We start from the raw sequence: 24,692 nt of genomic DNA on the forward strand, positions 1-24,692 counted from the left end.
CCTTTTCCTTCTGTCCTCCAGACTATACAGATTGAGTTCATTAAGTCTTTCCTGATACGATCTTCTATGTTTCTAGTTGGCTTTAGTGCCTAAGATGGGACTAGAACTCACTATATCCTGGTTTCTAGCACAGCATTATGTTGTACTTCCTGACAGAGAAATTCTTACCATGCGATACTGGATGTTGAGCATCAAAGCCTGTTTGTGGTAGCGTTCAAAGAGAGATTTCTCCATCCCGAGTTTCTTGCAGAAGTCACTTTGGACCACAGGTCTCAGCTGCTTATGGTCTCCTAACAAGACAACCTGCAGGGAGACCAGAGGTTCTCAGAATCAACCACCCTCCTGATTCGAATCCCTTTGTCCACTCACGAAACTTTCCTGACCTGCTCCCTGCAGGGGAACTGCGCCTGGCAGCTGCACCATGGAATTGACACCTCAGTCAAGACGAGACGCAGCCCAGCCAGCTAAAGTCAAGGCCATCTCCACGGAGACCCACAACTGCTGGAGGGAGGGATTTCTACAAGTTGTGAAATTGCTTCACTGGCGGGGGAGAGGGAAATAGGATCAGAGGCAAGGCTTCACCTCAGTATTAGTCATGAGGAGGGACATGGTGATTTCAGAGAGATTACGGAAGCAGCTATAATAGGGATAATGAACCTATGGCACGGGTGCCACAGGTGGCACGCGGAGCCATATCTGTTAGCACGCAAGCCATTGCCATAGCTCAACTTCAGCCAAACCGGCAAACTGGCCAGCTGATTTTCAGCTTACACAGTCTCTGGGGGGACATTTTCGGCTTCAGGAGGGCCTCCAGGGGGATTGGGGAGGGCATTGTCGCCCTCTCCAGGCTCCCTGGAGCCTGGGGAGGGTGAAAAACAAGTGTACTTGTTCCCACCAGAAGTTGGGAAATGGGCTGTTTCTGGCCTCCATAGGGCCTCCAGATGGGCAGGAAGGCAATTTTCGCCCACCCCAGGCATTGACTAATGGATGTGCACACCTACACAGGCGCAATAGTGTGCACATACGCGCTTTCGGCACCCGAGGCCAAAAAGGTTTGCCATCACTGAGCTATAGAAAGTGCCCAGGCGGTAATAGTTTTAGGTTGGAAGGATGCAACAAAATGGACAATACAAAATTGGTACCGGTACATAGTGGAACACATTCAATTTGAAATTATGGATACAAAATTGAATACGATCAATGGAAATAAAGAGAAAAAACTGATGGGAAGATGGGACAGGGTTAGAGGTAGAATTCGAGAATGAGCTATAAAGAATAAATTGGAATCACTGTATATTTTGTAAATATACTAATGTTCCTGGTTTAAAATATTATAAATTGATACACCCACATTTGGTGGAGGGATAGAATGAATGATGTTGAATGGCGGGAGCCAACACTCCGCAGTCTGCATTGGTTGCCGATTAGTTTCCAGTCACAATTCAAAGTGTTGGTTATGACCTATAAAGCCCTTCATGGCATTGGACCAGAATATCTCCGAGACCGCCTTCTGCTGCACGAATCCCTGCGACCGGTTAGGCCCCACAGAGTTGGCCTTCTCCAGATCCCGTCGACGAAACAATGTCATCTGGTGGGACCCAGGGGAAGAGCCTTCTCTGTGGCGGCCCCGACCCTCTGGAACCAACTCCCTCCAGAGATTAGGATGGGCCCCACCCTCCTTGCCTTTCGCAAACTCCTTAAAACCCACCTCTGCCATCAGGCATGGGGGGAATTGATTCCCCTGTACCGTTCCCGCTTTACGTATGGTTTGTATGAGACGTATGATTGTTTTTCATATATTAAGGGTTTTAAATTGTTTTTAACTATTGGATTTGTATTGTTCTGTTGCTGTGAGCTGCCCCGAGTCTTCGGAGAGGGGCGGCATACAAATCTAATAAATAATAATAATAATAATAATAGTAATAATAATAATAATAACAGCTCCAGAGATTCCCTTAATAATGGTGGCAAGGAAATGAGACAAAACTTACTGAACCACTGGTCTCACTTAGCAACGGAAATGTCAGGCTCAACTGCGGTCATAAGTCGAGGACTGCCTGTACTTTGGAAGCCAACCCCATCAGCTCACCTTCTCGAGCATCTTCAATTTCACCAACGGGATGAGCGTTTCGGGCTCGGTGCACATGGCACACTCATCAACCAGAAGCTGTCTGACGTTGATCTCCGCGAGGAACTTGGACGCAGAGGCGGAACATGTGCAGAGAATGACGTTGTGGCGTTCCAGTTCATGTTTTCGTGCCTTGTTCAGCAGCCGTTTGTAGCTGAAAGCCCACAAAAGAAATCCCTTAGTTTTTAAGTGGTTCTCTTGGCCCTGAGTGGTTTTTCCCTGCACACTCCCACACACAATCAGAACTGCAGAAAAACAATTGCTGCCAACCTGCCTTCCATTGAGGACCTGTATACTGCACGAACCAAAGAGGGGGCAGGAAAAATATTGACTGACCCCTCGTATACTGGACATTAAACTGTTTCAACTCCTACCCTAAAAACTGCGCTGTAAAGGACTGCACACCAAGACAACTAGACACAAGAACAGTTTTTCCCCGAATGCCATCACTCTGCTAAACAAATAATTCCTTCAATGCTGTCAAACTATTCACTAAGGCTGCATTACTATTATTATTAATCTTCTCATCGTTCCTATAATCCATATCCTCCTACTTATGACTGTACGACTTGTTGCCTGTATCCTTACAATTTATATTAATATTGATTGTTTCCCAATTGCTTATTTGTACCCTATGACTATCATTAAGTGTTGTACCTCATGATTCTTGACAAACTTATCTTTTCATTTATGTACACTGAGAGCATATGCACTGTTTTATGTTGTGTGATTTTAAATTGTTAAAAATCAATAAATAAAATATTATAAAAAGAGAGCATATGCACCAAAGACAAATTCCTTGTGTGTCCAATCACACTTGGACTATAAAGAATTCTATTCTATTCTATTCACATCCAACCAGCTTCCCAGGGAGCTAGAAACTTGATTTAAAATTAAAGCGAGACTTTGCGAAAGGAGAAATTAATCTCTCCTTCCCCCACTGTTCAAGGCAAGGCTAAGACATGACTGGGGAAGAAGAGTTATGTGCTGTGGTTTATTTCTCTTTATGTACAGGTAGTCCTCGAACTATATTCACAATTGTACAACCACAATTGTAATAACTGACAGAACAATTAATCAGTAGAACAACTTGCCTCCGGAAATTGTGACTGCTCGAATACTAGATATTTTTTAGAAGAGATTGGACAGTCATGTGTCTAGAATGGTAAATTTTTTCCAGACTGAGCAGTGGGTTAGATTAGAAGACCACCAGAGTCCCTTCCAACTCTGTTATTCTTTATTTGTAATTGTAGCCCGAAAGGCATCTGATTTTATGACTTTATTTTACATGAATCACTGTAGTTAAGCCAATCTAGCTATCCCGCCTCCACGTTGACTTTGGTTGTTGGAAGCCGGCTGGGAAGACTGCAAAGGGCAACCTGTGACCCTGAGAGGCTGCAGCCGTCATAAATAGGGGGAAAATGGTCATTTGCAAGCCTACTAGTGAGAGTCTGACCAGCAAAGCCAATGGAGGAAATCAGATTCACTTAATAACTGCATTGATTCACATAACAACTCATTGTGGCAAAAAAAGTCATAAAATGGAGCTTGATTCACTTAACACATGTCTTATTTAGCAATGCAAACTTTGGGCTCAATTGTGGTTATACATCGAGGATAACCTGTGTTAGATGTATAGCCCTCCTTTCACTCAGAAAGTCCAATGTGGGGTTCTTGTATCCAGTTTTGCTCCTAACAACAATTGGATGGTCTGAGAAGCTGGGGGTGAGGGGGGGGGGACTCAAGACCCACCTTTGTCGCCAGGCATGGGGGAGTTAGGATATTCCTTCCCCTAGGCCATTACAAGTTATGTATGGTATGTTTGTGTGTATGTTTGGTTTTTATAATAAGGGTTTTTAGTTGTTTTATTAAATTGGATTGTTACGTGTTGTTTTTATCATTGTTGTTAGCCGCCCCGAGTCTGCGGAGAGGGGCGGCATACAAATCCAATAAATAATAAATAATAATAATAATGAGGTTAGAACTCCCATGTTCCTGATGATTGACCTAAAGCAACCCAGTCAGCCTGAGGTGGGACTAGAATTCCCTACCTCCTGGTGATTGATCCAAAGTCACCCAACTATACTGCTCAAAAAAATAAAGGGAACACTTAAACAACACAATATAACTCCAAGTAAATCAAACCTCTGTGAAATCAAACTGTCCACTTAGGAAGCAACACTGATTGACAATCAATTTCACATGTTGTCAGCACATTCAACTTTGTACAGAACAAAGTATTCAATGAGAATATTTCATTCATTCAGATCTAGGATGGGTTCTTTGAGTGTTCCCTTTATTTTTTTTTGAGCAGTATGTATTTCATGCCTAAGGTGAAACTAGAACTCACTGTCTCCTGGTGACTGGCCCAACCAGCTTTCATGCTTAAGATGGGTCTAGAACTCAATGTCTACTGGTGATCCAAAGTCACCGGCCAGCTTTCATGCTTAAGGCAGGACTACAACTCCCTGTTTCTCGGCCTGCTAATAAACAGACTGGTTCTCCTAGATTGCTCAGGAAACGTGTGGCAAAATTGAGGTATCTCCATATCAGGCTCGTCAGCCCTCTCCATCTGATTGCCCTCACCTCTCAACTTCCTCGTCTAAGATATCTTCTCCACGTTGCATTTTTTGAGCAAACAAGTGATCACACCAGAGGATGTTTTCCGCATAAGGGTTTCTCTTCTCCCGGATCCGATAGTGCAAAGTGATACTCCTGCGCAGAAAAGATTAGTTTAAATAAGTTGCCAAAATATTTACACCCATTAAGGAGAATATTTCTCAATGTTGGGCAAATTTCAGATGTATGGACTTCATCTGCCATGAACCTAAACTTGAGTAGCTATCATATTTAAAATTGCCAAGGTTATCGTATTTAAATATTGCCAAGGTTATGAAAACTTGGTGTAGATCATCAGACTTTTCCTGCACAGCCATTCATGAATCGGGCCCTGTTGTAGCTAAGGCAGGGAATGAGGGGCCTCAAGGCCAGGTTGCTTCTGAGGACTATTTTGTTGGTGTGCTTCTTCAAATGTTAATTGCTTTTGTTTGTTCATTTGTTTGATTAGAGGAAATTGAGTCAAACAAAAACAACAGATCTAAGGGAGGGAGAAAAAAGGAAGGGAGGGAGAGGGCAGAAGAAAAGGGAAGGGGGGAAGGAAGGGAAGGAGAGAGGGATGGAAGGAGGTAGGAAGGAAGAAGAGAGAGGAAGGAAGGAGGGAGGGAGGAATTAAGGAAGGAAGGAATTAAGGAAAGAAGGAAGGACGGAAGGAAGGAAAGAGGGAGGGAGGGAAGGAAGGAGGGAGGGAGGGAGGGAGGGAGGGAGGGAGGGAAGGAAGGAAGGAAGGAAGGAAGGAAGGAAGGAAGGAAGGAAGGAAGGAAGGAAGGAAGGATGGAAGGAAGGAAGGAAAAACAAAACAATGGACAAGCACACACAGATACACCTATATGAATGGACAGTGGCTGGATGGGGAATTCCGGGAGTTGAAATCCACAGGTCTTAAAATTGCCAATCTAGTATCAGCAACAGCAACTGAACCCCATTTTGCAAGACAAATTCAGCCCTAAACTCAAACCTGATCTCTGGTTTCGATTTTGTATTCCGCTGAGCTTTTCGAGAAAACTGGAGATTGCTGCCAGGAAAAGGAAAATCCATTGACTCAATCATCTCTCCGTAGACCCTCAGAGGCTTCAAGGAAGGACGCATCCTCATGAGCATTTCTGAAACAAGAAACCAACATTGTTGGCTTGAGAATGATTTATCATGTCTGGCTCTTGCAAGCTGCAGCCTTTTTAGCTAGCTGGAAAGAATCATGAAACAATGATGTATATATATATATATATATATATATATATATATACTCAAAATATTACACGGGGCAAAACCCGAACTCAGAACAATCTACATATATATATATATATATTTACCATTTATTAATTTAAAGGTTGTCCTCAACTTACAACACTCATTTAATGACTGTTTGAAGTTGTAATGGCAATGAAAAAGTAACTTATGACCATTTTTACAACTGTTGCAGTATCCCCATGGTCACCAACATTACATTAGGATGGCTTATCAATTGGTTCATATTTATGACAACTGTAGTGTCCCAGGGTCATGTGATCACCTTTGTGGCTTTCTGACCAGCAAAGTCAATGAGGAAGCCAGATTCAGTTAACAACGGCATTACGCAGCTTCTGCTCTGGCAATCTCACACTACTCACCAGAGCCTACAAAACTTTTGCCAGACCTATCCTTGAATACAGCTCATCTGTCTGGAACCCATACCACATCTCGGACATCAACACCCTTGAAAACGTCCAAAGATACTTCACCAGAAGAGCCCTTCACTCCTCCACTCTAAAGAGAATACCCTACGAAAGCAGACTATCAATCCTAGGTCTAGAAAGCTTAGAACTACATCGCCTAAAACACGATCTAAGTATTGCCCACAAGATCATATGCTGCAACGTTCTACCTGTCAATGACTACTTCAGCTTCAACTGCAACAACACAAGAGCATGCAACAGATTCAAACTTAATATTAACCGCTCCAAACTTGACTGTAAAAAATATGACTTCAGCAACCGAGCTGTGGAAGCGTGGAACTCATTACCTGACTCAGTAGTGTCAACCCCTAACCCCCAAAATTTTTCCCTTAGACTATCCACAATTGACCTCTCCAGGTTCCTTAGGGACGTGCATAATTGCACCAGTGTGCCTTCCGTCCCCTGTCCAATTGTCTCTCCTTATATCTTTTCTTCCTTTCAAATATGTTCATCTATACTTTTATATCTTTTCTTCTATTCTTTTCTTTATTTATATTATTACATATCTATTCTCTTCAATGTGTATTATATATTGGACAAAATAAATAAATAAATAAAATAAATAAATAAATAAATAAATAAAAATACTAACTTAACAACTGCAGTGATTCACTTAACAATTGTAGCAAGAAAGGTCATAAAATGAAGCAAAACTCACTGAACGGCTGTCGCGCTTAGCAACAAAAATATTGGGCTCAATTATGGCCCTAAGGACTACCTGTATTTTAAGATGCCTCTGGAAGTTGTGGGTGCTCCATCACTAGAGGTTTTCATGAAGAGACTGGACAGCCATTTTCCTGGAATCTTATAGGATCTCCTGCCATAAGTAGGGGGTTGGTCTAGAACAGGGGTAGGCAATGCTGGCTCTTCTATGACTTGTGGACTTCAACTCCCAGAATTCCTGAGACAATCATGCTAGGTCAGGAATTCTGGTAGCTGAAGTCCAGGTGTCATAGAAGAGCCAGCTTTGCCTACCCCCTGGACTAGAAGATCTCCAAGGCCCCTTCCAGTCCTATTCTAGGTTTTATGATCTAAGATTGACTAAGAATATTGTTCAATTTTGGCACCTCACTATAGAACATATGAAATTGGAGTTAAGGAAATGAAAAGCATACCTGCATTCCAACCAAATTGACATCATAGCAAAATCACGTCTATTCCAGTTTCAACTGATCCTACGCAGCTTCTGCTCCGGCAATCTCACACTACTCACAAGAGCCTACAAAACTTTTGCCAGACCCATCCTAGACTACTGCTCATCTGTCTGGAACCCATACCACATCTCAGACATCAACACCCTTGAAAATGTCCAAAGATATTTCACCAGAAGAGCCCTTCACTCCTCCACTCGAAACAGAATATCCTACGAAAATAGACTAACAATCCTGGGCCTAGAAAGCCTAGAACTACGGCACCTAAAACACGATTTGAGTATTGCCCACAAGATCATATGCTGCAACTTCCTACCGGTCAATGACTACTTCAGCTTCAACTGCAACAACACAAGAGCACGCAACAAATTCAAACTTAATACGAACCGCTCCAAACTTGACTGTAAAAAATATGATTTCAACAATCGAGTTATCGAAGTGGACTCAATTACCGGAGTTACCGGACTCAATTGTGTCAACCCCTAACCCCCAACATTTCTCCCTTAGACTCTCCACGATTGACCTCTCCATGTTCCTAAGAGGCCAGTAAGGGGTGTACATAAGTGCATTGGAGTGCCTTTCGTCCCCTGTCCAATTGTCTTTCCTTTCTTTCACCTATCATATATACTCTCTTCCTTTCATATATCCTCTCCTCTAAGTTCACTTTTACCCTTATATATATTACCACATGTCTATTTTTCTTCCTATGTATTTGTGTATTGGACGAATGAATGAATGAATGAATGAATGAATGAATAAATAAATAAATATTCTGCCCAAAACAATGACTTGCGGGACCACCTTCTGCCGTATGAGTCCCAGCAACCGATTAGGCCCCATAGAGTCGGCCTTCTCCAGGTCCCGTCAGCCAGACAATGTCGCTTGGTGGGGCTTGGGGAAGAGCCTTCTCTGTAGGGGCCCCGGCCTTCTGGAATCTGCTCCCCCGGGGAGATTCGCACTGCCCGCACCTTTCTTGCCTTCCGTAAGAGTCTTAAGACTCACCTATGTCGCCAAGCTTGGGGCAATTAGGTCTCAGCCCCCTGGTCAACGAAATGGGATATATGTTGTATGATTGAACTGGTATGATTGTTTTTTAAACATTGGATTTTTAGCTTGTAATTTTAAATTTAATTAGATTTGCCTTTGTGTTGTATTGTCATATTACATGCTGTGAGCCGTCCCGAGTCCTCGGAGAAGGGTGACATACTAATCTAATTAATGTTCTGGTTTCTGGTAGAACTTTAGCTATTAAAAATAACTTTTACTAAATGCAGTATTTCATAAACAAAGAAACTCCATCTTTTATTCTCTTCACTTCCGTATTCAAAATGCAGTTCATACTAGCACATTCCTTTTCACCCGTTATCTCTCTTAATTACATTCCACATGCATTCCTCCCAGCCTCCTCCGTCTGCCAAGATTTATGTACTCACAGTATGATTCAAAAACAGCAGAAATAACTGTAAAATAACACAGAATGAACTTGCAACACCTTTCATTTTTAGCACTACAGCATTGAAACTCCATCTTTCTTCCCCACTGGTCCCCTGATGTACCAAATACATCACTCCAGTATTTAACCCATTCCTCCCCTTAATATCTTCTTCCAAACACCTGCGAAGGTCTGTTTCTTCCTCACTAGATTCTGGACTCATGGCTGGCCTCCCACCTGTTCTACTACCTATAACCCAGGGCCTACCACTAATTCATAAACACTATCTGTATCAGAGTCCTCAAGTTCTTCATCATACTCCAACTGACCAGGAGTATGTACAACAATTAATAAATGTAATAAATATTTTTTTTTCAACGGAGAAAATGGATTACCAGCAACAACATCAACCGACTTGTGGGAAGGTCCACAATACAGAATGTGGGTCTTTTCTATGGAGGCCTCATTCGGGGTTGACGGTGGAGGCATCACCCCAGTTTGAGTGGTGTTTCCGTTCTTCTCCTGATTGAGCTGGTGAAACCAGTAGACAATTTGAGCACCAACCACAGTTTTTCCAGTACCTGAACAAATACAGAAACAAAACCAAAGAGTTGTCAGCATTACAAGGTTAATCAGATCAAGAGTCTCACTGCACAGATCATTATTTTATTGAAGTAGGGTCCAATAAACATAACTAGTTCTCTAGAGCAGTGTTTCCCAACTTGAAGAGATCTGGACTTCAACTCCCAGAATTCCCCAGACAGCAAATGGAATAAAGGGGATCACAGAGTATTAAAAAGGAGCTGGATCCCTCACCTGGTGGCCCTTGGATTAGAGTGAAGGACTTTGTCAGTGCTTCCTGGATGGCACTCTGTTGACTTGGATTGAGTTTACGGCTACTGCTGGGAATGTCAAAATTCCTTTTCTTCAAAATATTGGAAGGTCTTGGCTCTGCAAGTGGAAAACACAATTCAAAGATACAACCTACAAACTCATTATTCACTGAGAATCAGGTAGTATATATGTTACCAGCAGTGTGTGAAATTAGACATTTTATGTGAAGCCTTCATAATCTATTGAGTGCCAAAAATTCGATGTGAAAATATGAAAGGCTTAATATTTTGCACATATCTAGGCATTCTAGGTATTCTATGCATTCATTCATTCATTTATTGTATTTGTATGCCGCCCCTCTCCAAAAGGCAAACCAGCAAAGTATAAATACTGCTCAAATGGCATTCCGGTCTTCTTTATTGCAACAATAATTACTGCAATGCTCTCTACATGGGGCTACCTTTGAAAAGTGTTCGGAAACTTCAGATCGTGCAGAACGCAGCCGCGAGAGCCATCGTGGGGCTTCCAAGATTTGTCCACGTTTCTTCAACACTCCGTGGCTTGCATTGGCTGCCGATCAGTTTCACGGTCACAATTCAAAGTGTTGGTCATGACCTTTAAAGCCCTACATGGCATTGGACCAGAGTACCTCCGGAACCGCCTGCTACCACACGAATCCCAGCGACCGATAAGGTCCCACAGAGTTGGCCTTCTCCGGGTCCCGTCGACTAAACAATGTCGTTTGGCGGGCCCCAGGGGAAGACCCATCTCTGTGGCGGCCCCGGCCCTCTGGAACCAACTCCCTCCGGAGATTAAAACTGCCCCTACCCTCCCTATCTTTCGTAAACTATTCAAGACTCACTTATACCGCCAGGCATGGGGGAGTTGAGACACCTTTCCCCCAGGCTTTTTAATACTTTGTTTTATGTTTGGTATGAATGTGCTGTTTGGGTTTTTTTAAAATAATGATAGGATTTTATATGTTTTTTAATATTAGATTTGTCCCACTGCTATATTGTTTTTATTACTGTTGTGAGCTATCCCCAAGTCTTCGGAGAGGGGCGGCATACAAATCTAATAAAATGAAATGAAAATGAAATGAACAAGCAAGTCAATTATTTATTTGTTTATTTGTTTGTTTATATTTCTATGCAACCCTTTTCAACTGACTCAGGGCAGCTTACAACAGTATAAATACAAATACAAAACATGTGAGGAATCTAATACTAAAAATGCTATAAATTCTAAAAACCCATTATTCCTAAAAACACAATCATCCACATTCATTCAACTGGATTTAGTAATTTATAACATTGGCTGGAGTTAGTTCTTAACACTCAATACTGATGCTTTTTTCTTGTTTTCTTAAATAAGAAAACCCTGTATTTTATTTTGCATTTCATCTTTCATTTTCAGATACGTTTTTTCAATGAAGAATTGGGTCAGGGTTAATGGCAACCCCTCATTCTAATCCTAACTCTATAATCATTAACCCTAACCTTCATTCTTATCTTACCTCTCTCATTCTAATCCTACACCTAACTCTAACCATTAACTCTAACCTTCATTCTTATCTTAACTATAACCCTCACCCTAAACCTCTCTACTTCTAACCCTACTCATGCTAACCCCTAACCCTAACCCTAACCCTAACCCTAACCCTACTCAATCTAATCCCTAACCTTTGTTCTAACCCTAAACTTAACCCTATTCACTCTAACTCCTAACCTTTATTCTAACCCTAAATCTAACTCTAACCCTAAACCTGACTCTAACCCTATTCAATTTAACCACTAATCCTAACCTTCATTCTAATCCTAAACCTAACCTCTAACCCTCAATCTAATTCCTAACCCTAACTCTTCCTCTTATCCTAACTCATAGAAACATAGTAACATAGAAGATTGACGGCAGAAAAAGACCTCCTGGTCCATCTAGTCTGTCCTTATACTATTTCCTGTATTTTATCTTAGGATGGATATATGTTTATCCCAGGCATGTTTAAATTCAGTGACTGTGGATTTACCAACCACTTCTGCTGGAAGTTTGTTCCAAGCATCTACTACTCTTTCAGTAAAACAATATATTTCTCACGTTGCTTCTGATCTTTCCCCCAACTCACTTCAGATTGTGCCCCCTTGTTCTTGTGTTCACTTTCCTATTAAAAACACTTCCCACCTGAACCTTATTTAACCCTTTAACATATTTAAATGTTTCGGTCATGTCCCCCCCTTTCCCTTCTGTCCTCCAGATTATACAGACTATAAAACTCACTATACAATTATACACACTATACAATTCTTCCTCTAACCTTAAACCTAACTCTAATCCTTTACCCTCACTCTTACCCCTAATCCTCCTTTAAACCTTAAACCTCATTCTAACCCTAAATTTAAATCCTAACTCTAATCCTAACCTTATTCTAACCCTAACTCTCACTTTAATCCTAACCTAACCCCTAGCTTTACCCCAACCTCTAACCCTAACCCTTTTCATGACTTTTTTTTCTACTTTGTCAAAACAGTTCTTGTCATTCTGCATGATGTCTATCGTAAGACATTTAAATTTAGTAGCTGGAGCAGTGAGATTGTTTAATGAGCCAGAAGACAAAGTTATAATTGATTGATTGGAGAAGGCGGGCTCCTACATGAGGCAAACTGCACTGTAATTGGTTGTTGTGGGTGTGGAGGGGGAGGTTCCCCTTTTCCCGCCTTTTTCTTCTAGGAGCCATCTTTGTCGTTTACCTCACAATGTAGTGATGTGCCTGACTAGCTAGTTTACTATACTGTATAGTTGTAATATATATTAATTTATATAAAACTACAAGTTTCAACATCTCTAACTCCATTTGGAAACCTGCTGCACAATTCCCTGACAGTCTAGGTATTATACATAGTGCCTAGGGAAACTACAATGGCATATTAAAATAAAGCAAATGCCTTTAAAAATCACACATTTTATAGATTTCCTGGGCATTCTATACAAGGCCAGATTTTCATGCATTGCCAGTAACATTTACATTTTAAATATTATATTATTATTGTTGTTGTTTATTCATCACATACTCAGCTAGATGTTTATCCTGGGATTTTGTCTAATAAAGGAGAATATTGGAAGCTAAGGTTTGAAATGTGGGGTCCTTGGTACTCTATGAGCTTGTTTGTTTCCTAGCAGACATTTCATGACCCAACTAGGTAACATCATCAGTACTAAAAGGGAGAAGGATTTGGAGAGAAGGAGAAGAGATAAAGGTGTAGGGAGGAGGAAGAGGAGGACTATGGGATCCTTGATGTTCTCTGAGCTGGGTTGCTTTCTTCAGATGTTTCAGTGCCCAACCAGATAACATTATCAGTGCTAGAATGAAATGAGGTTTGCAGGGAAGAGGAGGAGGAGGAGGAGGAGGAGGAGGAGGAGGAGGAGGAGGAGGAAGAGTAAGAAGAAAGACTGTGGGGTCCTCGGTGCTCTGGGCTTGCTTGTTTTCTTTCAGACATTTCATTGCCCAGCTAGGTAACATTATCAGTACTAGAAGGAAATGGGGTTTGCAAGGAGGAGGAGGAGGAGGAAGAGGGAGAAGAAAGACTGTGGGGTCCTTGGTGCTCTCTGAGGTTGCTTGTTTTCTTTCAGACATTTCATTGCCCAGCTAGGTAACATTATCAGTACTAGAAGGAAATGGGGTTTGCAAGGATGAGGAGCAGGAGGAAGAGGGAGAAGAAAGACTGTGGGGTCCTTGGTGCTCTCTGGGCTTGCTTGTTTTCTTTCAGACGTTTCATTACCCAACCAGGTAGCATCATCATTGCTAGCCAATTTTTCCATCTAAGTCCTTCCCAAGGACCTGGAATAGGCAGATGTGGCTGCATGATGGTGTTAGAGGTATTGTTGCAGGATGTCAGCTGTTGAGCAAAGTTGCTTTTTGCAATTGGCTGGTGGGGATTTTCTCAATGGTGATGGTGTTCCAGTGGTGCTCCAGTTGTTTTGGGATTGCACCCACAGGGCTTATTCCTATCTTTGCTTCCTTTTGCCTCAATTGTTCTATTTCTATTTGCAGGTCTTCGTGTTTTGTGATCTCCCCCAGGTCCTTCCCTTCTGCTGTATCCAGGTACTGACCTTATTTTTCTACAATTGTTAACTATTATTATGAACCTCCAACTCACTGATGGAAAAAATACTGAATAGGACCAAAGAGGCGTCTTATCACTTTGTAGCAGAAGATGCTACTGACAACTGCCCTGATCCCATCACAGCAGCAACAGACCAATACAGGTAGTCCTTGACTTACAACAGTCCGCTTAGTGACCATTCAAGGCAGCGAAGGGCTGCAAAAATGGTTACTACCACACTGTGGGCGTGGCTTATTTTGTGGGTGTGGCTTACCGGCCATGTGACCAGATGGGAGAGGCTTGACGATTATGTGACTGGGGGTGGTAGCTTATAGGTCATGTGACTGGCTTAAAGGTGGCCAACGCGATGTCACTCATGTCAAGGGCTTGGGTTAGGGTGCTTGGCCTCTCCTCCCCTCCTTTCCCTTACTATTACTGAACATCCAAAATATACTGTTTAATGTTATATATATATGCCATGTGTACATACTTATTACACACAGGCACACAAAAATATACATTATAGAAACATAGAAACATAGAAGATTGACGGCAAAAAAAGACCTCATGGTCCATCTAGTCTGCCCTTATACTATTTCCTGTATTTTATCTTAGGATGGATCTATGTTTATCCCAGGCATGTTTAAATTCAGTTACTGTGGATTTACCAACTACATCTGCTGGAAGTTTGTTCCAAGGATCTACTACTCTTTCAGTAAAATAATATTTTCTCATGTTGCTTTTGATCTTTCCCTCAACTAACTTCAGATTGTGTCCCCTTGTTCTTGTGTTTACTTTCCTATTAAAACACTTCCCTTATTTAACCCTTTAACATATTTAAATGTTTCGATCATGTCCCCCCTTTTCCTTCTGTCCTCCAGACTATACAGATTGAGTTCATTAAGTCTTTCCTGATACGTTTTATTATTTATTTATTTATTTATTATTTGGATTTGTATGCCGCCCCTCTACTACTTATATAGTCTATTTATATAATCTATTATATATCTACTATATAAAGCAGTGTTTCCCAACCTTGGCAACTTGAGGATATTTGGACTTCAACTTCCAGAATTCCCCAGCCAGCATTCGCTGGCTGGGGAATTCTGGGAGTTGAAGTCCAAATATCTTCAAGTTGCCAAGGTTGGGAAACACTGATATAAAGAGTACGTACACACACATGCGCATTCACAGCTCTTCTAAAATGATACACATTCAACCTCATTTACTGCAATAGGAAAAGCATACCCAGAGCCCAGAAGGGGGAAAAAGGGGGGGAGGGGAACCAAAATTTTTCTACCAGTTCTGCGTACCTGACCGTACCCATGTGAGCCCATCACTGATTCAAGGTTACAGCAGCAGTGAAAAAAGTGACTTATGACCATTTTGCACACTGATGACCATTGCAGCATCTCCACAGTGATTTACATTTGGATGCTTGAACGGTTGCAGTGTCCCAGGGTCACGTGATGCTCTTTTACCACCTTCTGACGAGCAAAGCCAGTGGGGAAGCCAGGTTCACTTAACAACCATGTTACTAATTTAACAACTGCCGTGATTCACTTAAAGAATGAGGCAAAGAAAATGGTAAAATGGGGCAAAACTCACTTAATGAACTTCTCCCTTAGCAACATACATTATGGGCTCTATGGTAGTCATGAGACAAAGATTACCTGTATCTAAGTAGGAATCATATATTTTTTTTACAAAAGAACAGCTTGTGGGAGAAGACACAATTTCACAGTTCCAATATCTGTTCAAGAGATTGGTGTGACACATTGTTAACATAATGGACAGAAGCAAAGGTCTATATGTATGCATTAAAATAAAGTCCAAAGTTTGTAACTCAAAACAATGGCTTCAGCTTGACAGGCAGGATGTTTCACTACACATTTGTGGCTGTCGTTTTAATTTTTTACACACCACACCTTATCCCTCCTCCTGGGCATTCAATTCAATTCAATTTAATTCAATTCAATTTATTAGATTTGTATGCCGCCCCTCTCCGAAGACTCGGGGCAGCTCACAACAATAATAAAAACAATATTCCAGCGAAAACAAATCTAATATTAAAAGGCACATAAAACCCTATCATATTTAAAAAAGCAAACAACATATACATACCCAAACATAAATATAAAAAAGCCTTGTGGTTTTAAGTACTTACTTTACTCTATAATTTGTTGACCCAGCACTATTTTCTGAGCAAGTTCAAGGGGGAGTTGTGATGCTAAAACCAGCATCTTGCCATCACAATGTTAGGTACTGCTCTGTACATGTTATAATGTCACATGCATATATTAAATAAGGTGATCTGGGACACACCTGTGCAATGATTGCATTATTTGGGCAAAATTCTTCCATTCTGCAGACCTGACCTAATGGAGCCTAATCATTATGATTGTATGGCTGGGATCGTCATAAAGCAGATCCTCACATGATCAGGGTCAATTTTACAACCCTTATTGCAGCAATCATTAAGCGAACCACTGTTGTGGTTAAGCAAACTCTTTATTGGCTTTTGGCAGGAGAGGGTTGTTATTGCCAAAAACAACAAGTATAAAGAACCGTTGAACTTACCTGAACGGTCTTCTCGCTGCACTGCGAAGAGAGTCCAACGTGGGTAGTACTTCAGTCTTATTGGTAGGAACTGAGTTTAGAAATTAGCATAATTAACATGTCCCGCCCACCACTGCCCCCTCTTAGCCAGTGATAAAAACGAAGGAATAGTAAAGGAACAAAAACTTTATTTAACAACTGTAACTTCAATTAAACTGTGCACCTGGGCCAAAACAAGGCCGGGCGGGTTTGGACTCTCTTCGCAGTGCAGCGAGAAGACCGTTCAGGTAAGTTCAACGGTTCTTCTCCACTGCACTGCTCAGAGAGTCCAACGTGGGATATACCCAAGCCACACTTCAGGGAGGGATCGGCTGGCCCAGGGGCGCAGGAATACAAACTCCCTGTAGCACTCTTCTGCCGAAGGCTGCTTCCGTAGAAGCAAAGGAGTCTATACGGTAATGTCTGATAAACGTTGTAGGGGCAGCCCAGGTCGCTGCCCTGCAAATGTCCTCTAATGGCGCCTGAGTAGTCCAAGCGGCTGAGGTCGCCGCGCTTCTGGTAGAGTGGGCTGTAATTCTACCTGGTAACGGTGTCGTTGTGGTTCGGTAAGCTTCGATAATACAAGTCCTGATCCATCTGCTGATGGTTTTAGACGAAACCTTTCCCCCCAGTGAAGATGGGAGAAAGGATACGAAGAGAGCCTCCGACTTCCGAAAGGTGCTAGTGCGGCGGATATAAATCTTAACTGCTCTTCTAACGTCCACCTTATGCCACCGCAGCTCTGATGGGTGAGAGCCATGGGTGCAGAAATCTGGGAGGATAATGTCCTGGGCCCTGTGAAACCTGGTGTTAACTTTGGGAAGAAAACAGGGGTCCAGTCTTAGAGTAACCTTATCCGGATGAAAGACACAGAGGTCCGGCCGGACCGATAGTGCTGCAAGCTCCGACACCCTGCGGGCGGAGGTGATGGCGACTAGAAAGGCCACCTTGGCTGAGAGAAAACGAAGCGATACTTCCCTCAGAGGTTCAAAGGGTGGAGCTGTTAGTGCCCTGAGGACCAGCGGTAAGTCCCAGGATGGAAAGTGGTGTATGACAGGAGGAGACAGGTTTGCCGCTCCTCGGAGGAAGTCCTTCACCCAAGGGTGATGAGAGATTGGGGAAAATGGGTCTGGACGCAGGATTGTCGCTATAGCTGCCACCTGTCGGCGGAGTGTGTTGGGCGCCAACCCCTGGTCTAGTCCCTTCTGGAGAAATTCCAGAAGATGCCGTACTGAGGACGACGAGGGCGTGATGTGTTGGGTCCTGCAAAAGGTGCTGTAAGCCCTCCAGGTAGCCTGATAAATACGTGTCGTTGATGGTCGCCGTGCTGCCTGAATGGTGTTAATGACACTCTCCGGAAGCTGTTTCTCCCTCAGGCGGTCCCCTTCAATCTCCACACGGCAAGCTTCCACCACTGTGGGTCTGGATGCACAATGGATCCCTGTGCCAGGACTAGGTGCTGGAGCGGGATTCTCCATGGTGGTAAGGTTGACAGTCCCATGAGGTCGGCAAACCAAGGGCGTCTGGGCCAGTATGGGGCCACGAGGAGGATGTCCGCCTCCTCGGCCAGAATCTTGGCCACCACCTTCTGCAAGAGACTGACTGGAGGGAAGGCGTAGAGAAGCCCCTTGGGCCATGGTGATAGCAGTGCATTGACCTGCTCGGCCTCTGGTGTCGGAAAGCGGGAGAAAAATCGTGGTAACTGCCTGTTGTGCTGTGTGGCAAAGAGGTCCGCTACCGGTACCCCGTACCTCTGGGTTATCAGTTGGAAGGCCTCCGGGTTTAATGTCCATTCCCCGGGGTCGATAGTCGTGCGGCTCAGCCAATCCGCCTGGGTGTTTTCCACTCCCGAAATATGCTCCGCTCGTATTGATGCTAAGTGTCTCTCTGCCCATGACATTAGCTCGTGGGCCTCCTGCATCAGACGGCCTGAGCGCGTGCCACCCTGATGGTTCACATGTGCTCTGGTTGCCACATTGTCCGTCAAGATTAGGACATGTTGGTTCCTTACCATGTCCGTGAATGCCAGTAGAGCGTTGAATACAGCTCGTAGCTCCAGTCTGTTGATATTGGGGTCCCCCAAGTCCTCTGGGGACCACCTGCCCTGGGCCACTTGTCCCCTTGAGTGTGCCCCCCAGCCAGAAAGGCTTGCGTCGGTGGTTATTGTTACCTCCTGATGAGGTAAGAAGGGGGAGCCCCTGGAGATGGCTGGTGAGGTCCACCACGGGAGGGAAAGTCGCACTGTCGTGGTCAGGTGCACTTTTCGTTTTGAATTGCTGAGACAAGCTTTTTGGAAGGGAAGGAGGTACCATTGGAGGGGGCGAGCGTGAATCCGAGCCCAAGGAACGATGTTGATGCAGGAAATGAACATCCCCAGTAGTTGTGACAGCTGTGCTAGGGAGGTCCTGCTGTGATGCGAGACGGAACGAACTAACGCCCGTATCTTCTGCCTCCTCTCTGATGAGAGGAAGACGAGACCCGCTGAGGAGTCTATTATGGCGCCTAGATGAAGCAAGCGCATAGTTGGCTCTAGATGACTCTTGGCTCGGTTGATAGTGAAACCTGCCCTCTCCAGCGCATCTATTGTCCTGGCCAGGTCGTGCCTGGCTTGCTGAGGGTTTCTGGAGAGAATGATAATGTCGTCTAGGTATGCTAGAAGACGGATAGATCGAGCCCTGAGACTCGCTGTCAAAGTGTCCAAGATCTTGGTGAATGTCCTCGGGGCGGAGGACAAGCCGAAGGGCATGGCCCTGTACTGAAAGTGTTGGTTGAGAAGATAAAAGCGGAGAAACTGCCGATGTTGCGGATGAACCGGGATATGGAGGTATGCCTCCTTGAGGTCGATGGAGGTCATCCAGTCCCCGTGCCGGATAGATGCCAGTATGGAGTGCAGGGAATGCATCTTGAAGCGTTGGTACCTGATGTAAAGGTTGAGTTGCTTCAGGTTCAAAATGAGACGGCAGCCGCCGGAAGACTTGGGGACCACAAACACGATGGAGTAGAACCCTAGCCTCTGCTGATGCACTGGTACAGGTTCTATTGCTCCTATGTCTAGGAGGTGTTGGACCTCCTGCAGGATGATGACTCTCTTTTGTGGTTGTCGTAATGAGGTTTCTACAAATCTGTTGGGAGGGTGGTGGAGAAATCTTAGTTGCAGACCCTGGGCTATGGAGTCCAGAACCCAAACGTCTGTGGAGATGGACTCCCAAAAGTCGGTGAAGCACTGCAGGCGCCCACCTATGGGAGTGTCCCGGAAGGAGTCATCTCTGTTTGCGGTAGCCTCCCCGGTTACCTCCTCGAAATGGTCTACGGGATTGCTGGAACTGTTGGCCCCTGTTCCCATAACCTCCTCGCTCGGTACGATAGGTGGGATTATAAGTCCCCTGTCCATATGGTCTGGAGGCCGGGGATGAAACCGAGGTGGTGTCTGAACGAAAGGACTGCCGTCGGTAATAAGGGGCTCCCCTCCTGTCCTGGCGCCTCGCAGAACGTGGTAAGACCTTCTTCTTGTCACGGTCCTCAACAAGAACCGAGTCCAGGGATTCCCCGAAGAGCTTGGAGCCCTGATACGGGGCCGCAGCAAGACGCCATTTTGACTTGGCGTCTGCCTGCCACGAACGGAGCCAAAGCAGGCGTCGTGCTGAGAGGTTTGATGCCAAGGCGCGGGAGGAGAACCTTGCTGCTGCTAAGGTGGCATCCGCGGAGAATTCTGTAGTGGCAATCAATTTATTCACATCTTGGCGCAGCCTGGCGTCCTCCGGGCCTAGTCTGGTTAGCATGTCTTTTAACCAAAGAATAGAGGCCCTGTTAAAGAACGATGCGGCCGATGCCGCTCTGAGAGACCAGGCTGTCAACAAATGCATTCTTCTGGTCATATTCTCCGCCTTCCTATCATCCGGCTTTAGCCCATCTGCCATGTCTGATGGTACGAGAGCATTAGACATCAAGGATGTCACCGGGGTATCCACTGTAGGATACTGGAGCAATTCCTCCACCTCCGGGTCGAAAGTATAAAATTTTCTGTCCCAGGCTGATGGTCCTAGGGCTGCAGTTGGCTGTTGCCAGGGCTTTTTGATGTTTTCTGCGAATATAGGAATGGCAGGGAGGTGTTCAGACTCCCTCTGGGGCTCGTTGATGAGCCTAGCTGCTGGCATGATGCCCACCTCCTGTGCTGCTGGCTTGGCTGAGTTGTCAGGAGTCAAGGTGGCCTTAGCCTTATTCAATAGGACTCTGAAAAGAGATTGCTTGAAAAGGCCTGCCAGTGGAGGCTGCTCAGGTAAGGTGGTCTCATCTCCTGAGAGTTCATCCTCCTGATCCATGGGCATCTCCCCCATGTCCTGCTCATCCTGGAAGGAGTCCTGCACAGATGTGGCTACCTCTGGCACAGTCCAAGGGCTCTGTCTGCTAGGTCTAGGCAGTGGTGAAGGCCTTTGTTGAGCGCCTACTGCAATGCCTTGCGAATATGCAGAGGCAATCATGTCTTGCAAGGATGGAGACATTGTTTGCCAATTGTCTGTGGGTCCTCTAAGGCCCGCTGCAGTAGGAGTAAATGTTGCAGCCTGAGTGGCTTGTGGCCTTGGTTGAATAGCCTGTCTAGTCCACTCTGTCTCCTGCCCCCCTTGTGATGGGGGGGCGCTCAAGGGGTGATCTGGTGATAATCCCCCTGTCCCAGAGAGTAGCATGCCCTCTAATGGTGCTTCAGTGACCGAGGGGCTTAGGTGCTGAGTGGGAAACATACTGGAGGGGCTAGGACCCTGCTTGGACTTACTCATTTCCAGTTGGGCCTCTAGGGCCTTGATCTTTTTCTCAGCCTCCTTGAGGGCAGTTGCTGATTGTGATGATTTTCCCTTAGATTTGCTACTGTGAGATTTCTCCTTCCCCTTACTAATTGAGGGGGCAGCCGGTTCACCGGTATTGCTCTGGGGTAACTGCGACATTTCTGAGTCAGTAATTGTTTACAATAATTGCAGTTGGAAATGGCTTCTCAATGTAAACCACGCTGTGAATGATTCAGCTTAGTGTCGCCTACTTAAGGCGTCATAGCTGTCTGGAGCCCTGATTGGTTCAGGAGGGCGTGACCTATGCCCTCGGCTCCTTGTCATGCCCTTCCAAAATGGCTGCCCGGGAGGATAGATTTTGCCTTCTCATCCAATATGGCGGCCGTGACGTAGTCTAGGGGGCGAATAATGGCGGGAAAGGACTTACAGTCCAACAATCTGCCCAGTGCTGGTTTAGGAGGTAAGAAGACTCTCCCTGCGGTCTGTAAAAAACGGGCTCTCTTTGCCTGCCGCTTCCCAGCTATTTCGCTCTCCCCCGTTTTCCTCGATCGTTGCCTTAGGGCTGCCTGGTGCTAGCCGCTTGGGCGCCGCCTTCCAAAGCCGCCTCACAGCTGATGGACACCCCGCGGCTGTCCGGGGCTTCCCTTGCCGCCGCGCTGCTTCCAAAGCCGCCCTACGGCCGTTTGGGATCCCCGCGGCAATCTGAGGCTTTTCCCTTCGCCTCGCTGCTAGCCGCCGCTGTTAAAGCCGACTCCCAGCTGATTCAGCTGCTCGTGGCAAACCGGGGGTTTTTGCGGCTCCTCTCTGATGGCCGGAGCCGATCCTGGAGGTGTCTGCTTGCGCTGGGTGTCCAGGAGGGCAATTTGGACAAGGGGGTTATGATCGCGGGCGTCAGGGACCCCATACCAGCGGACCCTGTCGGCAAGGCAATACTCCGGGGAGCAGAGGCCTCTCAGGGTTTAACAAGTTGGAGAACTATACCCCAGAGGGCAGAGGCTCTCTTTCCAGGAACTCTTCTTCTTCCTGTAGAAATGGAGAAAAAAGGAAAAAAATTATTAGTGTACAAACTTTATTTTACAAGGAGAACAAAACTCATATGTCCCTACTCTATGAACTGAGTTTTTAAAACTGGCTAAGAGGGGGCAGTGGTGGGCGGGACATGTTAATTATGCTAATTTCTAAACTCAGTTCCTACCAATAAGACTGAAGTACTACCCACGTTGGACTCTGAGCAGTGCAGTGGAGAAGGCATCTTTCTGCAAAAACAGTAAATCAAAGTTGCATGACTACAAGATGATGAAAAGGATAGGATGGGACAGGAAAAGGCAGGACAGGACAGAATGGAATAACAGAGTTGGAGGGAACCTTGGAGGTCATCTAGTCCAACCCCCTGCTTAGGTAGGAAAGAACCGTTGCACTTACCTGAACGGTCTTCTCGCTGCACTGCGAGGAGAGTCCAACATGGGTTAATCTTCAGCCAAGCTGGAAGGGACTGAGTTAAAAATTAGCATAATTTACTGGTCCAACCCCCATGCTGCCCTTCCCGGGTCAGTCTTATAATAAAACGAAGTCATAGTGATAGTAAACCAAAGAACTTTATTAATCAACTTAACTTGAAAAAACTCAAACTATGACAACCTTGAGACCCTGGGCCCAAACAGCCGGGTGGGTTTGGACTCTCCTCGCAGTGCAGCGAGAAGACCGTTCAGGTAAGTGCAACGGTTCTTCTCCACTTGCACTGCTTCGGAGAGTCCAACATGGGATATACCCAAGCTCAACATATTAGGGGGGGAAAGGCTGGACCAGGGGCGCAGTATCGGTGCAAACTCTCTGCAGTACTCTGCGTCCAAAGGCTGCTTCAGCAGAAGCGAAAGTGTCCAATCTGTAATGTTTAATGAATGTATTAGGCGTGGCCCACGTTGCCGCACGGCAAATATCGTCAATCGGGGCCTGCGTCGTCCATGCCGCTGAGGTGGCTGCGCTCCTTGTTGAGTGTGCCGTGATGCCTCTTGGTATTGGTGCAGATCGTGACTTGTATGCCGTGATAATGCAGGAACGAATCCAGCAACTAATTGTCTTGGGCGAGACCTTACTCCCCATAGATGCTGGAAAGTAGGAGACAAATAGGGCCTCCGTTTTCCTAAAGGTATTAGTCCGTCTAATATAAAGTTTGATGGCTCGTCGAACATCCAACTTGTGCCATCTTAGTTCCAGTGGGTGAGACCCTTGGGCACAAAAGTCTGGTAGCACAATGTCCTGAGATCTGTGAAAAACCGTGTTCACCTTAGGTAGGAAAGCAGGGTCTGGTCGGAGGACCACTCTGTTGGTGTGGAAGATGCATAAGTCCGATCGTACTGATAATGCTGAGAGCTCGGAGACCCTCCTTGCCGATGTGATTGCAGTGAGAAAGGCCGTCTTTAGTGATAACAGACGCAGCGGTATCTCCCTCAAGGGTTCAAAGGGAGGCTCCGTGAGGGCCTGTAACACCAGTGGTAAGTCCCATGTGGGGAAACGGTGTATAGTAGGAGGTCTGATGTTCGCTGCTCCCCTAATGAAATCCCGGATCCATGGGTGCTGGGAGATTGGAGTAGCAAAGTCCATCTTGAGTATTGTGGCAATAGCTGCCGTTTGTCTGCGAAGTGTATTCAGAGCCAATCCTTTATCCAGACCCGCTTGTAAAAACTCCAGAATCTGAATCACTGATGGTGACTGAGGGTCTTGATCCCGAGCCCTGCAGAAGGAGCAGTAAGCCTTCCAGGTAGCTTGGTAAATCCGTGTTGTGGAAGGACGGCGTGCTGCCTGTATGGTGGATATCACCTTATCTGGGATCCGTTCCTTCCTTAACCTCTCCCCCTCAAGTGCCACACGGCAAGACTCCACCACTGGGGGTCTGGGTGGCAAATTGACCCCTGCATCAGGACCACCTTGTGATGTGGAATGCGCCAAGGGGGAGAAGTTGAAAGGTCCACGAGGTCCGCAAACCAAGGACGTCTGGGCCAGTGAGGAGCCACCAGGAGAATTTCTGCTTGCTCTTGTAATAGTTTGTGTATTACCCTCGGTATTAAGCAGATGGGGGGGAATGCATACAGCAGACCCCTTGGCCACGGGCAGGTTAGAGCATTGATCTGTTCCGCTCCTGGTGATGGGAACCTTGAGAAGAACCTTGGTAAGTGAGTGTTGTGGCAGGTGGCGAATAGGTCCACCTCCGGAGTCCCAAATCTGCGCACAATGTCCCGAAAGAGGTCTGAGCTCAGGCTCCACTCTGTCGGGTCGATAGTGGTCCGACTGAGCCAATCCGCCTGTATGTTGGAGGTGCCGGATATGTGCTCTGCTCGTAGAGATGCGA

At 45.3% G+C, this 24,692-nt stretch overlaps 1 protein-coding gene across 1 annotated transcript in view; it reads right to left on the minus strand.

Annotated features, from left to right (window-relative positions):
- HELZ2 (helicase with zinc finger 2) overlaps positions 1-24,692 on the minus strand; it is a 102,892-nt gene that overhangs the window by 20,359 nt on the left and 57,841 nt on the right. Inside the window, exons 11-16 of the mRNA XM_070744419.1 lie at positions 9,856-9,990; positions 9,435-9,620; positions 5,703-5,847; positions 4,715-4,843; positions 2,090-2,282; positions 169-303 (exon numbers count right to left, since the gene is read on the minus strand). Coding sequence (XP_070600520.1) covers positions 169-303; positions 2,090-2,282; positions 4,715-4,843; positions 5,703-5,847; positions 9,435-9,620; positions 9,856-9,990 — 923 coding nt within the window. The remainder of the gene's footprint in view (positions 1-168; positions 304-2,089; positions 2,283-4,714; positions 4,844-5,702; positions 5,848-9,434; positions 9,621-9,855; positions 9,991-24,692) is intronic.

Source organism: Erythrolamprus reginae, chromosome 3, assembly GCF_031021105.1.
Source record: "Erythrolamprus reginae isolate rEryReg1 chromosome 3, rEryReg1.hap1, whole genome shotgun sequence".
NCBI classification, from domain to species: domain Eukaryota; kingdom Metazoa; phylum Chordata; class Lepidosauria; order Squamata; family Dipsadidae; genus Erythrolamprus; species Erythrolamprus reginae.